This window comes from Chelmon rostratus, chromosome 24, assembly GCF_017976325.1.
Source record: "Chelmon rostratus isolate fCheRos1 chromosome 24, fCheRos1.pri, whole genome shotgun sequence".
In the NCBI taxonomy this organism is placed as follows: domain Eukaryota; kingdom Metazoa; phylum Chordata; class Actinopteri; order Chaetodontiformes; family Chaetodontidae; genus Chelmon; species Chelmon rostratus.
This window is the reverse complement of record NC_055681.1, coordinates 3,865,095-3,881,368: the sequence shown is the minus strand read 5'-3', so window position 1 is coordinate 3,881,368 and position 16,274 is coordinate 3,865,095. Positions and strand designations below refer to the sequence as shown.

General features: G+C 40.0%; 2 protein-coding genes across 2 annotated transcripts; one reads left to right on the top strand and one right to left on the bottom strand.

The window, feature by feature from the left end:
• Positions 1-99: 99 nt before the first annotated feature.
• On the bottom strand, positions 100-3,050 carry LOC121627373 (C-X-C chemokine receptor type 2-like). The gene is made up of 2 exons (XM_041966251.1): positions 2,982-3,050; positions 100-2,035 (listed from the first exon to the last, which is right to left on the bottom strand). Exon 2 carries the CDS (start codon positions 2,031-2,033, stop codon positions 960-962), a length of 1,074 nt encoding a protein of 357 aa, XP_041822185.1. The 5' UTR covers positions 2,034-2,035; positions 2,982-3,050; the 3' UTR covers positions 100-959.
• A 3,130-nt stretch (positions 3,051-6,180) lies between these two features.
• On the top strand, positions 6,181-15,307 carry arpc2 (actin related protein 2/3 complex, subunit 2). Its single transcript, XM_041966218.1, has 10 exons — positions 6,181-6,389; positions 7,942-7,976; positions 8,397-8,509; positions 11,166-11,211; positions 11,364-11,550; positions 11,635-11,728; positions 12,202-12,328; positions 12,451-12,551; positions 13,620-13,720; positions 14,826-15,307. Exons 1-10 carry the CDS (start codon positions 6,316-6,318, stop codon positions 14,845-14,847), a joined length of 900 nt encoding a protein of 299 aa, XP_041822152.1. The 5' UTR covers positions 6,181-6,315; the 3' UTR covers positions 14,848-15,307.
• Positions 15,308-16,274: the final 967 nt, after the last annotated feature.

Sequence of the window (16,274 nt, the reverse complement as noted above, 5' to 3'; positions counted from 1 at the left end):
TATATGTACATAATGTATAACTTATTGCTTTTAGGTGACTGTACGTGTTCAGGAAAAAAAAATTGTCTTAAATTTTTGTTAATAATATTAATGTTGCACAAGTTGACTTAATTGTGGTCATTTGAAAAACAGAAAAGACTGCTGTTAGAATAATTAACAATGAATAATCAATTAATTAATTGGTTAGTGTGCCATTTCTCAGTGACCATCCAACTGGTCCACACTGTTGCAATACTTTCCGTAAAATATTATGAATATGAATGCAAGAAAAATTGCAAAGCCACTTATTTTTTATTTATTTACATGGCAAAACCTAAAATGTGAATAGCATTTGAAGCATTTTACTGACAATGAAAGCAGTATATAGTTTACATAAACTTTATAGATATATATGAATAGCATATATAAATAAAGACAGAAACACCAGCTGGATCATGACATGTTTACTGTATAAATGCACTCCAAATGCTTACAATCACTAAAACAGGCTAAAAATCTGGATGTAGACACAAGTAAACTCAATAGATGGCAGCAGTGCACCAATAAAGCAACAGTAGAGATAATTAACAGAGACAACAAGTGAGACAAACACTGTGAGAAATCATTTATCTTTAACCTCATATTCTTACTTTGTCTTAAAATTTTTCTGTACAGTGGTAATATGTTAAACTGTACGATGCTTTAACAGTTTCGGTCAAAATTTAAATTTGTCCTTTTCTGACAAAACATCTCCAAACCTACAGAACATTCTCATCTGGCCTGCTGTGTCAATTGCACAATTATACACAGTTGCACAGGCTGGAGGGAGAATTTCCAGTATGTGGGGAGCAGAACATCTTGTTCTTTTCACATCTTTGCTTTTTTTAAGAGCGAAATTTTGGAGTGCAACTTCCTTTCTGGACGAAAAAGCCTTGACAAATCCGGGCTTATACTGTCTATTGAAAAAGTCCACTGATGTTTTAGAGAACAGCTCCGTTGTTGTCTGAGGTCTGAGATGTGGATCTGCTGAACTTTGACCCGGACGCCCTCTCCTGTCGGACTTTCCTCTGAAGAACTAGCATCATATTCCTCCTGAACTTCTCTCCCACGAAGGCATAGAGGACAGGGTTGATGCAGCTGTGCAGCAGAGCCACGCTGTTAGTTACACGCAATGCCAGGTTCACTGACCTCCTCATGGCACAGTCAAACAATATCAGATCAGCCCTCAGCGCTGTGTCCACCATCATGGTGAGGTGGTACGGTGTCCAGCACAGCAGAAATGCAATCACCACCAATAAGATCACCTTCATGGCACGGTGCTTCCGAAAACCTCGAGTGACTAGCAGCCTTGCGATGGTGATGCTGTAGCAGGTTATCATGACAGCCAGAGGAAGGAAGAAGCCAAAAATATGGAGGAAGGCTCGGGTGAAATGCCTCCATGAAGAGGCCCTGCCGATGTCAAAGTTTTCCGAGCAAATCATCCACTTTGAGTCAGGCTCTAGCTTGGTGGCATCATTAAAAAGTGCAGGCAGGGCGAGGGCCCCACCGAAAGCCCACACTGCTGCACAGAGGATCCTGCTGCACATCCTCTCACGACTCCTGAGACTCTCAGCTGCATGCACAATCACGAGATAACGATCGATGCTAATACAGGCCAGGAAGAGGATGCTGGTGTAGAAGTTTGCTTCGAAGATGAGGTTGAGGAACTTGCACATGAAGTCACCAAAGATCCACCCTTTCACCAGTGCTGCAACCCAGAACGGAATGGTGAGGGCCATCAGACCGTCCGCTATCGTCAGATGAAACAAGTACACATCTGATGGAGTCAGCGCCTGTCTGCTGGTGCCAATCACCCATCCCACCATCAGGTTCCCTGGTATCGCCAGGAAAAAGATGATTATGAGGATCGAACACAGGACCAAAGCTGGTGTAGGATCCAGTGGTCTTGTCTCACATGGTGATGTCTTTGGATCAACCACGTAGGGTGTGTGATTGTCATGGATGGTGTCATTCTCTGGGTAGAAGTAATCCTCAAAGTTAAAGGTGATCGACATGACTATGGATGGAAAACAAACTGAGACTAGTACACGATCATAGTAGTACAAATATGCTGATCCAGCTTGTGTCTTGTTAAAGATTACGGAGATTTCATAATACAGAAAGTAAGCACAATTTGAAAAATCTAGCACTGTGCACGATTACACTGAGAAAGAGGGGGGAAAGAATATGATGGTACATGTTAAAATGTAGATATTGTCAGTTAAACAGAAAATATCTACCTAACGTTTTCCTATCTTAGACTGACATTAGCCACCACGAGCTCCTGGTCATACCAGACCAACTAGACTGTGGCAGCAAAGAGTGTATCCACCTCAGTGAGGGTGTGTTTCAGAGTTTATCAGTTGAACTTTTCATTTGTTGGAAGACGACTGAGTTATTTCACTTTCCAGATTTGACATAATCTTTCTTTAACAGAGGTGGAAAGTAATTCAAGTACAAAAGTACATTGTTTAAGTACAATTTTGAGGTACTTGTACTTTACTTAAGTATTTCCATTTTAAATCTACAATTCAGAGGCAAATGTTGTATTTTGCACTCCACATGTGTTTGACAACTTTAGTTAATAGTTAATTTAATACAAAATGTAATGTCAACAATTAATGATGATATTATTAGAAGCTTCTCATCAGTGTTTACAGTAATATATATATATATATATATATATATATAAATTCAAATTAGCCTCACATTTACCAGCTGCAATATTAAAGTGGCGTCCACATTATTGCAACAATAATTATAATATAATAGCATAATACCAATACATTAGTCTGAAATGGCCTGCAAAATGATTACTTTTACAAAGGTAATTTTGTTAAGTATATTAAAATGTCAAACCCTTTGTACTTTTATTTAAATAATATTTTGAATGCAGGATCTTTAATTAAATACACAATCCCTCTACTTTCCACCTGTGAGAATTAATAAGTTCAGACACTCACCTCCTGCTCTGGCCTGGCTGTAGCGTTCAAAGATGACAAAACCTTGACAACCAAACAAGTCTGTGCCAAAGAGCATCACTTCAGTCTGTTACAATATGTGTTTTTTTTTATGGAGAGTTGACCCAATGTCCTGTTTCCTCCCCCTTTATGTAACTGCTCGTACATGTCGTCAAGGGATTTTGCTGCAATCGGACTTTAACAAAAAGCATTTTGACATGTGACAGTAGGAAAAGCACAAGTTTGAAAAATGAAATTAATGATGGTTCAATTTCATTTAGCTGCTCTAGTTTCACGGTCCTGGTTTTCTGCACGCTGGCTCACCATCACACTGTCATCAGTACAGTTACACCTGTGCTTTTCTGACTGTGACAGGTCATACCTATACACCACGTGGTGAGAGCTGAAGAAAAGGTGATGCCATTGCACAAAAAGGAAGGTTGTATTATATTAATTTATTTGTGTTATTTATTTGGCATATTAAATCACAACATTTAACTTTATTATTAGGAGAAATGAGAATATATTAAGCAAATTGAGCCATGAGAGTATAGAGTATGGTTAGCCTATTATTACATTTCAAGGTTAAATTTATCCTATTTCTAATTAATATTATAGGGATGAAATGGATAAAAACCTAGAATTAAGAACCATCTAAACAATGAGATAAAAGCGGATAAAATAAGATAAAAATGTTATTTATTGTTGTTTATTGTTATTTTGGGAATTAACTGTCCACAAAGTTCCAACCAGACGATTTACTGTAGGGAAAACCAAACAGATGTGTGCCACACAAAATCACATTGATTATCACATAATTTCCTCTAATCTTTGTTTTTGTCTAGTAAATGAACAGATCATTTTACTTCTCAGGCTTCTAAAAATTTTAAAATTCAAATTACACAAGAAAAGAGATCAGTTTTTCAGGGTCAACTGGTCACACTCAGTAGACATACTGTATGCAGGTGTGGTTGCAAGCAGCTGCTACTTCATTTTTAGGGGCCATATCAAACAACAGGGTCTGCTCAACTTCTCCAAACATCGAAATGTCTCCCAACACCACTGCTAATGAAATCAAAGTTATTTCTTTTTGTCCTTTTGGAATAACTAGTTCTAACGCAGGCTTCGACCCTGTTGCAAGCCATTGGGTAATCGGGGATATGTGGAAAGGTGTTTTACAAATCAGCAGGTCAGGGTGTCAGCTGTGACACTTGCTGGAAATGAAAAGCTTTGTTCCCTCTCTTGCTGTTGCAAAAGAGGAAGTGAGATGTTGAGATTGTTATTCTGCGATTCTGTTAAGGTAAGTCAAGATTTCTGTGCAGAAACGGAAACAGAAACACTCACTGATGGCATCCTACGTCAGTGAGTGTGCAGAGAAAAAACGTGACTAATGAGAGGAGACGGTGCTGATAGAAGTACTTCACTCTGACTCCACTCAGTCTTAAAATGAAGTTAATGTGTAAATACTTCCACTACCTCCTCTTTGTCTGTGAATCACTACATTGAGGTTCTGAGAGCTAAGATGCACAATTATCAGCATAGCAGCATGTTGCATCAGTGCTGTCAGCCCTGCAGCTGTCACACAGACAGAAAGGCTCCACGCCATCAAATGACAGTCATGTTAAGTTGTCAGTCCCCCAACGAGAATGGCCTGTTTTTAGTATCTGGCTCATTGTTACGTTACACTTAATAAACTCAGAAAATAATGGCTTGATGGGGAAGAAGAGAGCATGAAGCGAAAGTAAATATCAACGTTTCAGCGTTTTCTCGAGCGGTTGTAGTTCAATATCTTCTTTTGCTGCTTTGCTCAAATACAGGTTAAAAAAATTGAATATTGATGCAGATTAATTTAACAAAGGAGTCAGGCTCAAGCTATTTATATGTCATTTTACAACACAGGGTTATGCAGTGAAATGCAAGCTGTAGTCCCTTCATGCTAAACACACATCATATATACAAATATTTTCATTGAGAATAAAATGAAAGAAAACATACATAGACAACAAACCACATAACATGTATGCTGTACCTCACCTGTTCTGATCTGATATCATACTTTTAAAAAATCCATATTCAGAATACTAAAAATACATCTGAAACTAAGTAATTGGCTTAATGAAGTTGTTTAGATGTGAATCTTTGTGAAAACCTGAGAAAACCTGCCTTCTTGCCTACATGATTGACATCAGGATGCTTTTTTCATCCTGTTCCAGCAAAGATATTCATTGTTGATGTGTTTGCTTCTGAAGGTACGCCTAAGACCGGAGATGACTCCTGCAAATTATAAGGCTGTAATCCCTTTAAATGACCAGCTATGCTTGGAATTTACTTTATGCTGGCAGTGTATCCATGCTCTTTTCTCTAAGATAACACTTTTATGAGTTTCGCTATTTGACAAGGTGCTGCCTTTGAGACATTGTGCTGTCACCACCCTGATATCCTCTCAGCTCTTTCTTTTCTATTTTGATTTATTTCAATGTTTAATTTGAGGATAAACACTTATTTTAAGGCAAAAATATAGACATCTTTTTGTATATAATGTACACATATATTTTATTTTGTATCCTATTTTATTGTCTTTTTTGTTCTTTTCTATGTCTCCTTTTTTTCCTTGCTGTCTCTAACAAGTCCATGCATTTCTACAATAAAAGTAGCAACACAATGATGCTAAAGTACTCCATTATCAGTAAAAGTGCTATTTTATACTATGTACAATTACACTGATAGTATTAATACATAAGTAAAAACATGTGGGACAATCGTAAAATAAGAAATTTAAGTTGGACACAAATAACTGTACGTAAAGGGGGTTCTGTAACAGTAACAAAGTGCTAAGATAATATTTGTTATATTATTATTATTATGTTGTTAATTATTTGTCTTACCTGGACAGAGCCTTTCTCTAAGGTATGTACTAAATGAATTGGACATTTTTACTGAATTATTAATGGTAATTAATGATGATTTCGGTAAGGAATAAGTATTATTTTGTATAATGTACCCTGTATATTTGGACATTGCGAGGTTTAGTTGTATTTGATGCAAAACTGAGAAGACAACCTTCGTTGTCCTTTAAAACACTGACAGACTTTTCCATCCAATCTACCAGAATTATCAAGCTTGTCATTACGAATTTATGACAGGCAACATTGCGGGTATCCTCAGCTTCTGGGGTCCTAAGTGTAAAATACGCGGAAGCGACAGGCGGAAGGAGCCTCGGCGGAAGCGGTTTGGTCTGTCAAGGGAGGAAAAAATTGCAGTATTTGACACAAAGAGGTTAATCCCACCGACCAGCACCGATAATTTCCCCTTTTCCTCGACACCGGCGTTCGCTGCGATGATCCTGTTAGAAATCAATAACCGCATTATAGAAGAGACGCTGTCGTTGAAGTTCGACGGCGCATCCAACGGGTGAGAAATCATTGTTACACCTGGCTAGCATTGCTAACGTCAGCTAGCTTCCCCTCTGTCATTTTACGGAACATTATGGCTGCATTTAATGAAGCAGGTGGGAATTTCGGATGCAGCTTTGCAGCATTGCGCGAGTTAGCCAAGTAGTCTTATTTTATTATCAAAAAATGCTAAAATACAGACTGAATTATCTTGCTAATCCGCCGTGACTGGGTCGCCTAAAGCTGGGGTGTGTCTGCATGGTCCGTGTGGTGCAAGAATTTGCAACCCCAATGAATTATATCTCTCCCGGCCGTTCTCCCACTGCCCGTTGAAATAACATAACACAACATTTTGGATTAATTTGCTACCACTGACGTGACATATATTAAATAAAATATTTTAAAACGTTTTACAAGGTTCCGTAGCATTAAAGTAGCTAGTCGACAGCAACACAGCTGATGTGTGTGGCTAGCCTCATCGTTATTAACGTTGGTTCCCTACTGGATATCCTGATGTCAATCCATAAACATTAGTTAATAACTCGACTAGCCATTTATTAAAGATATTTCACCTGCATTAACCAGGATTCACCGCCAGTGAAACATTTTTTCAAAAGTGTACAGTTTTTGACTCAACAGGTCTGTCACAAAAACCACACGAACCGGGTCCTTTCCCTACGCCATATGTCATTAACCACAATGTGACAACATTGGATTGATTATACTGCATTGAAGTTGGTGTTTCAACTTAATAAAGTCCGTTTGTTTTCTTTCCACGGCACCATAGAACCAGTTAGCTAACCAGCGCCTCTCTATCCAGCTTCCGCATTCCTGTAGTCAAGCTGAGTCAAGTCTGCGCCCTGTGCACAGCCAGCAGCAGCTCCCTGCAGCATGCACAGTATGCAGCTTGGACAAGCTGCTGCAGCATCCACCTTAAAACTATTCATTTACTGCTGAACATCTCCAACGTAGTGATTTGCTGGTTTAACAAAACACCAGTGTCGAGGTGATTCATTAAAGAAGATGCTCCTGAAAATCCTAGTGTTTGTGTGCTGTTCCAGAGATTTTGTGCAGGAAAATATACCGTTTCAATTTGAAATCAGACATAAAAAGACTTGCTTTCATCAGATAATGTAATGATGCCATTATTTTTGTTGCCGATGTTACAGTTAGGTCTGCAACTAGAAATCACTTTCATTGGCAATTAACAGGTTATTTTCTCAATTAGTAGACTAACTGTGTAGTCTATGAAATGCCAGAAACTACTTTGAAAAGCCCATCACACTTTCCTAATGCCCACAGTGACCCCTTGAATTTGCATGTTTTGTAAGAGAGCAAAACCCACAAAAAATAAATTACTGTTACATATTATCAGTAAAAGCAAAATTGAGGAGCTGCAACTAGGGAATGATCAAATATTTGATTAGTGATGTTATCATTACTATGTGTCATTTTTTCTGTTAATATGAGGGAGAGTTTTAGTCAGATTCACTAATTTAACACCACCTGAGCCGGACAGTATTCCATACATATGCCTCATACATCTTTTAACTTTTGTTTTTTACTTGCAGAACCAAGCCTGAGGCTGTCGATGTGACATTTGCAGGTGAGATTATGTGACACCATATCTAAAAGCCTGCTCTATGCCATATCTAGTTTGATTGAATGTCCTCCTTTAGACCGACCACATCTTGGTTGCAGATGTTGATTTGAAAAAAGTCTGTTTTAGCACTGCAGATAGTTGTAAGGCTTTTGCAGGAGGTGATACTGATGTTCGCTGTGCTTGCTGCCGCTGCCGTCACACCAGTTATCTTCCCATTCCCATTTATGACACAAAGCGTTACATCTTACTTGTGAAATTGACTGAAATAATCTTAGGGTACCAGCATGAATTGAGGTTTCTAATTAAGATGACTCATTTGTCTAAGGACAAAATGTGTCAGTGTGTCAAGTTGCCAAAAGTAAAGGGTCAGGTCGTCCCTCATTCAGCGCCTGCGGTTTTTGATGCCGTTCATCTCTGCCTCAGATTTCGATGGCGTCTTGTACCACATCTCCAACCCCAATGGGGACAAGACCAAAGTGATGGTCAGCATCTCCCTGAAGTTCTACAAGGAGCTGCAGGAGCATGGGGCTGATGAGGTGTGAGACACACACACACACACACACACACACACAAATGGAAAGTCTGGAAACTGTTTCTCTGTGCTTGCCCAGACAGAAATGGGGCCTCACCAACGCTCATTTCTGCGTGGTTTCAAATTCAAATACCCATTTTCACATCTTTCAAACACATGTGCACATCCTCTATATAAACATGCAACACACACCAGGGTATCTGGAAAAAACCTTAAAGTGTCTGAAATTATGACCTCATATTCCAAGCGCTGAAATGTTCTTGTCTTTTAGATCTTTAAACTTGAGTTTAAAAGTCCTTTTAAAAACGGTTGTGTTTTTCTGACACTGTTCCTTGTCAATTTGAGATGATAGTGTGTCGATGTAATGAGGTTGTGATTGCTGTATGCACATAGACACTAACCTCCACCACAAGAGCTCTGTTGCCATGTAAGGAAGAAAGCAGCTGCCGAGGCTTCTGGTAGAAACAGGAAGTGAGTTAGTGTGACTCACCCCAGGCAAGGAAGTGCTGTGTGAGCAGCAGCCACTGTGTATGAATGTCTTGGCTGCCGTCCAGTGACTTCCCTCCTTGTTCCCTACCACTCAAGAGCAGAGGGATAAGTGAATGGTTGAACAGTGTCACATTCAGTTATTCAGCCTGGGAAAAGTCTATTTGGAGAGCGGTTGGGGGAGGGAGTGTTATTTTGTTCATTCTCACACATTCTTATCTGTTCTTCTTGTTTGACATGTTTGACTTTGTTAAAACGCTGCTCAGATTTGCATTCAGGAGAATATCGTATGCTGCACTGTCTTTTGTTGACTTCCAGTGGTGCATTGTTGCCATACCTGAGTGTTATTTGCATATTCTTATGAAGTCCACCTCACTTCATTCCATAACATACATACATAACACATATCCATCAGAGAGGCGGCCCCCATGGTATTATTCTAACCTCCAGATGAGACACACCTCTTTCCTGTCTTCCTGCTGTACAGCGAGTTCGGTTCTTCCTCAGCTTTTATTGGTCTTAACATCTCTGCTAGTTTCTTCTCTTCTCTTAAACCACCTGCTCAGTCTCAGGGGGGATTCCCACAGGCGATGAAAATCACTGTAGTGTTAATGGTTTTTGAAAATCAAAGGATGGCTTTGGAAGTACCTGTTAGATTTTTTTTTTGATCAAAAGAAAGCATGATATTGATGATTCAGGGTTGACCCTAAGAGCATGGTGTAGCAAAATATTCTTAATCATGGCTATATGTTAGCTTTTTTGCACATAGTACTGCAGAGGCCTTTCCTTTCTGCCGGTTATATCCACCTCTGATACAAGTGAGCTTCATCACTAGCCACAAACAAATCTTTAAAACCTGCAAAGAGGTACCATGTTCTGTGTAAATTAATAACCACGTAAGTGAAGTCTGAATTAGCTGGAAATGCTGTGTTGACAGTCGAGTCGCAAAAATCAGTTTTGGTCTAAAAATATGAATTTCTGCTTAAAAGTGCAGCTTATCATCAAAAGTGTATCTGTGGGCATCACAGAGCAAACACCACTTCCTCTTTCACAGAGTCATGAACTCAGCCCCATCCAGTCTGTGGCAGAAGCATCTCATGATCGCTCAGCTCAGCAGCAGGTCCACTGTGCTGGTGTGGATCAGCTGATCGACTCTGACTCTGACTCTGACTCTGACTTCTGACCAAACGACTCATGAATTATTGGAATAAGATCAGCAGATTAATTGATAATGAAAAGCACACTTAATTCAATTAAGAATTTTCTGAGTGTGTCAAGTCTTTTGGTACAAGGAATATTCTAGTGGAGTTAAAATATATTTTGTTTGCAAACTAATACCTTCCACAGTATCACAGACCTGGAAACAGCGAGCCGAGGAAACAATTGACTTTACTCACAGTTCTGAGCTGATATGGCTCTTTATCAGCCATCACGGCAGCATAACGACTTGGCCTGAGAATTTGGTTGTTTGGTATTCCTCCATTTTCCTCAGGAATGACTTTAATGATTTTATACCTTTGGCCTCACAGATGACGTCATGCTCGAGATAAGAACTAGGGATGGGAATTGATAAGATTTTATTGATGCCAATGCCATTTCTTGACTCAGCTTATGAGTCTGATTCTTTATCGATTCCTGATCAACGTTTGTCTTCAGTTGGATTTTCTTAGTCCAAGAAAAAAGCTGCTGAGCCTGCCTGCACGGTGCTAATGTTATTATAACAGCATATTTACCATTGCAGGGCTGTACATTCACGTTTTTGCACACAGCACTGTCCCTACAGAGGCTGAAAGTTTTGCGGCAGTGGCCACAGACTTGTAGCACAAGTATAAAAATCTGTTGCCATCTCTGAAAACAACCCTTTTAAAATGAAAAAACGTCCATCCAGACGACACACGACACAGTTCAGACACACACAGTGCAAAGCTGTAACACACAGATGCTACTGCAGTAATTTCATCCAGCACACAGACCAATTTTATTCAGAGCACATGCTACATAATCTTTAGTCAGGTTTTAGGTTGTTGTCCTGAATTAATCAAGCTTTCTTTCCTTTGATTTTGCTTTTAAGTTCATGCTCTTTTCTCTTTGTGTTTATGGCTTTTCTGTGATGTGCTTCTTCTGAAAACTTTTTAGAGAAATGTGATATGAGTAAAGGTCATGTTTCATTTCAGCTGCTGAAGAGGGTCTATGCGAATTTCCTGGTTTCACCAGAGGCTGGTAAGTTCTCAAAAGCTTATTGATCTCCTTTTTTTAATTCAGGTCCTGAATGTAGTAGAAATAATAAATAATAGAAAACAGTCACAGTAAAATTGGTGGTTGACTAGGAGCCATGACTCATTCTGTAATGCTTCTGATGGGTTTCCTCTCAGGCTACAATGTGTCCCTCCTCTACGACCTGGACGCACTACCAGCCAATAAAGACGAGGTTATCCACCAGGCGGGGATGCTCAAGAGGAATTGCTTCGCCTCAGTGTTTGAAAAGTACTTCAAGTTCCAGGAAGAGGGCAAAGAGGGCGAGCAGAGGGCTGTGGTCCACTACAGAGACGATGAGTCCATGTACGTAGAGAGTTGGAAAGCCTCCACAGATCATCCTCTCATTTTTGTGGTCTTATACCTCTGACGTGTCTCCTGTCTTTACAGGTATGTGGAGGCCAAGAAAGACAGAGTGACGGTGGTGTTCAGCACAGTGTTCAAAGACGATGACGACGTCATCATCGGCAAAGTCTTCATGCAGGTGTGTGAGGCTGCACGTACATAAGTCAGTGATTAAGTAGGTGAGGTTAGGCTAGTCTGAAGCCCACTCAAAGACTGCTGCATCCCAAAATGTTCACTTTATCCTTCCAGGTGTAATTCAGAGTCGTAGATGAGTCAGAAGTGTCAACAAACCAGTTGCAAGAATGGCGTGCAGTGAGGCTGAAATCAGATCTAGTATTCACCCCGTTTTCTTTCAGTTCATTAAAGTAAAAAAGGAGCTACGTGCCATGAATTTAACGAAGCACAATTAAAATAGTTAATTTAGCTGTTTAGAGCAATTATAGCAATAGCAATGGGGGTAAGTATCTTTGAATAATGTGTGATTAGTCTTTCCGTTCTCACTGTTTGGCTGAATATAGCATTAGCATGTTGTATGCTATGTTATTATAACTTGAAACTAAATAAAGTAAACCTCCAAAAGTGGAACTGTACCCTTGCTTGTTCTTTGTGTAGGAGTTTAAAGAGGGTCGGCGAGCCAGCCACACAGCCCCCCAGGTGCTGTTCAATCACAGGGAGCCCCCACTGGAGCTGAAGGACACAGACGCCGCTGTCGGGGACAACATTGGATACATCACCTTTGGTCAGTGCCGGTAAAGCTTTGGCTGAAACCTTTATTACCTGCGTTGCAGCTTTACTGCTGTGACTATTTAACTGATTTACTCAGTTGATACTGATGTACATGCACTGTTCTGCTGTTTTCAGTCCTGTTTCCACGTCACACCAATGCCAATGCCAGAGACAACACCATCAACCTCATCCACACCTTCAGGGACTACCTGCACTACCACATAAAGTGCTCCAAGGTCAGTTCAACTCAATAAGGGTGAAGTATCAGAGCCAAATGCTCCAGTAGTTCTTTGAGTTTCCTTTCAGGAAAGTTTTTCTTTGAGACTGGATGGAGGTAGATCTCTCCTGAACCTCTAAATTAGTCACATTTCTGAAGCAGTTCTGTTGGTCTCAGAGCCTACCTGGTAGCTGCACAACACGAACAAACCACCTTATTTGATCTTAGACTCAAATTAGGCCCTTTAGACCTTTCAGATAATGTTATTTATGGCTCCAAATATTTGATCCATTCATGCAAACTTTCCAATGGGTTCTGGTAAAAGCTTGTTTTTGCATAATGTTTGGTTGGATCATTTGTTAAATGTATTTTAAGGCTCCAGGCTGAGCTTTCAGGTCACACGCTACATTTTGAGTTTGAGGGCCCACCACGGCTAAATGAATACCGAGAAGGCACCTGTCATCACCCGACAAGCTGAAAGTCTGCTTTAATCACAGTCTACAAACATGAACTCTTCTGTAATAGTACGTCCTTTCAGTGCCTGACAGCACCTCCTCCACAATAGAAAGTCCAGACGAAGGCCGTCGCCAACTCTGCCGCCCTCAGTGGTCATACAGGTTTTTACAGCAGTGTTTGGGCGTTTGTGTACACATCACACAGAATGAGACATGCTTCAAATGGCTCCTCCAACTGGCTCGTCTCAGCTGCAAACCCTAATCAAAGCCATTTTTTGGATGACTTACATTTCAGAGGGATGTGTTTGGCTTTAGATAATGGAACTGGATGTTGGATGTTTTTGTCTGTGATGGCGGGGAATCTGTGTGGGTGACACAGAGGATGGATTTATGGACAGTTGTGGGTGGGTTAAGCTTGGCAAAGAGGTGATTATACTCTGACAGACCATTGTTGTCCCTGTCTCTGCTACACACTGTGTGTAAGCACCTGACACAAAATGTTGACCACTTAATTCTTCACAAAACAAAAATCTGCATGTGTGTCTTTGCGCACAATTCGTTCCAAGATCAGACGATGAGTTATGGTTGGTGTTCTGCGGTATGAATGCCTGATGAGAATTTCTCTTCCGCAGGCCTACATTCACACACGTATGAGGGCCAAGACGTCAGACTTCCTCAAGGTGCTGAACCGCGCTCGACCCGATGCCGAGAAGAAGGAGATGAAGACCATCTCGTAAGTCACCTCTGCTCCTCTTTTCATCTCAACACCCTTTGCCCAGATTCACTGTAACTATTTGTGTCCATTAAAGATCTGTACTGTGTCACGTCATTCGTGTAAAAAGAACAAGATAAGGACCAAAGTTTGTTTTTTTTTTGACGCCATGACTCTTCCTTCACACATTTTCATCCTCCTCTGTGTCTGTGGCACAGTTCAGATTGTAAATAAAGACGTGCAGTAATGTTCATGAGTCACAAGCATTCATGTGCTGCATGTCTTTATTTGAGATGACCGTGAATGCTTTTCGCAGTTGAAGGCAAAACACGACCAGATTCCACGTTGAGATACGGCGTTGTATGTGGGCCGGCTGCAGTCTGCAGCTATGTCTCTTTGTGTGTTTTGGAGGTGTGTGGCCATGTTTGCCCCCTTCTGTTCTTGCAGTGAGTCAGGAAGGAATTTTTACAGCTCTCCGCTTTGCTTAAACCTCCAAACAGTTGCACATACACTGTTTTTTAGCCTTGTAACTCTGAAAAAATTGTAAAATATATACTGCCGGAACACAGAGTCTTTGTCCTGTGGTTAATGTCTAACTGGAATAGGTTGGGAACCCTTTAGCTGCCATCTTTGTGAGTTTCAGACATTTAAAATGAATCCTGGGTTTGGCTAGAAGAATGAAAAAGCATTTGCAAGTGACGAAGAAGAAAGCACACCACAAATATCATGTGCTTATCAGTATCATGAGTAAGTTATATTGCCAAGTATGTTGACATGAATGCAAGAGCTGTAAGTGTGCTAAAATAACCAAATAACCAGGATAGCTGTTCCCCCGTCTCTGCTCTTTGTGCTAGCTAAGCTAATCCGCTGCTGGCTGTAGATTCATATTTAGTGTCCACGCGTTAGACTGGTATTAACCGTCTCATCTGACTTTCAAAAAGAAAGCAAACATATTCCCCATAATGTCAAACTGTTCTCTAACTGATGATTTTTAGATGTGGTTAAAACAGTGGAAAAATGTTACACAGCAGTTCCTCCTACAAGCTTAGAGTTGTGTGAGACAGACAGTAACCCTGTTCTGTGTGATGTTCAGCTCATGTGTCTTTTGTTTGATTTGTTTTTCCAGTGGAAAGACCTTCTCCCGCTGAGAAATTCAACCCCCCCTTTGGACACACGCCCAAACGCGCTACACTGAGACTCAACGCCACATCGGACAGGACTCCAGGACGCCTCTAAATGCCCCCGCCCAGCCCCAAAAGCGTGTCCAGTTGTTTTTTTTTTTTTTTTTTTTTTTGTTTTTAATGAATAATAATGTTGGCTCTACTTAGGGAAAGCCAAGGCTCAAGATAAATGGAAAAAAGGGCATTCCTTGCTTTGCATAGTTAAAGAGAATTATTAGTCCTATATAAATATATATATGAAAAAAATGAAATTTTTGATACGATATCTTTTACTCCATTTGGTACTCTTGCTTGCCCCTCAACCCTCACCATGCAATATCCATGTGTTGGATGATTTCAGTCCCCCCTTCCTCCCTCCCTGTGCTTTCATGTCGTCTGTACCATTGTCATTTGAGAAAAATAAATAAATCACTCTTCCTAAAAAGCAGCTCTCTGGTTGTGGTGTTTGCTGCCTTTAGAGAATCGTTTTGTTGATCCGATTTTTGTGAAGTTTTCAGGCTTTGCACAATATTTGCATTGGATTGACTTTGTAATATCACAATTTTAAGAAAAAAAGCAATCTCTTAGAGGAGAGATTGAATAAACTGACCTGCATATTGGAAATTCTCAGCTTTGATTCCAAATGTGTTTCTAATTTGGCTTTAAGGCTCTTGAAATAAATGATACTGCAGTAGATTTGTAAGCTTTCTTGCTTTTACTGTTGTCAAGGAGTCCAGTTTCTCAGTTTTTCAGTTTTAGGGTTACATGATCCTGTAATGGTTCAAAAGTTCTACCATCCTTGAGCTCATGAGAGCCCATTTAAAACCATTGAAATAAGCTAAAAAAAATGCCCCAAACCAGTGCAGTTTCTGGCATTTTGATCATGTTTGCATTCACACTACAGCATAACAGACACTGGATGCTTCAACCATTGCTGGGTTGCTTCTAAGGATCAATCAGTTTAGTGTTTATTGCCTCCTTGCCAACTCACTGTAATAAACGGTTAATTTCACAGGTTTGATGGGGTGTTTTCTGTGCTGCTGGGTGATAATTTGCTGACTACTGTGACTATAAATATAATACACAAAAGAGCTAAAACAAACATGTTATGTTTGCAGCTTTTCCATGTAAGAAAGGAGCCCAATTTATAAGGTATACTTTATTTAGCTAAATAATGATATCCCTGAATGGGAATTCCTGCACTTTGTGATTATGAAAGTAAGTCGTGTGAAGATTAATTGATGTAAAAGAAATTAAAAAAAGCAATTGACACATAATTCACAAACCAAAACAGTGAGTAAAGAAAAAACTGCAGAGCGACTTTCTTTCTAAATCAAACGGATTTATTTGCTGGTATCAGAGAAAACACCTTAACAAGCCTGTAGTAGCCTCCAGGTTTGTCAGCAATAGTAAGA

What these genes read in the sequence shown, in the direction of transcription:
- arpc2 (XM_041966218.1), top strand. Translation starts at nt 6,316, where the DNA reads ATGATCCTGTTAGAAATCAATAACCGCATTATAGAAGAGACGCTGTCG. An exon ending in AGGAGCATGGGGCTGATGAG is followed by an intron (nt 8,510 to 11,165) that starts GTGTGAGACACA and finishes GTTTCATTTCAG; the next exon opens with CTGCTGAAGAGGGTCTATGC. An exon ending in CCTGGTTTCACCAGAGGCTG is followed by an intron (nt 11,212 to 11,363) that starts GTAAGTTCTCAA and finishes GTTTCCTCTCAG; the next exon opens with GCTACAATGTGTCCCTCCTC.
- LOC121627373 (XM_041966251.1), bottom strand. Translation starts at nt 2,033, where the DNA reads ATGTCGATCACCTTTAACTTTGAGGATTACTTCTACCCAGAGAATGAC.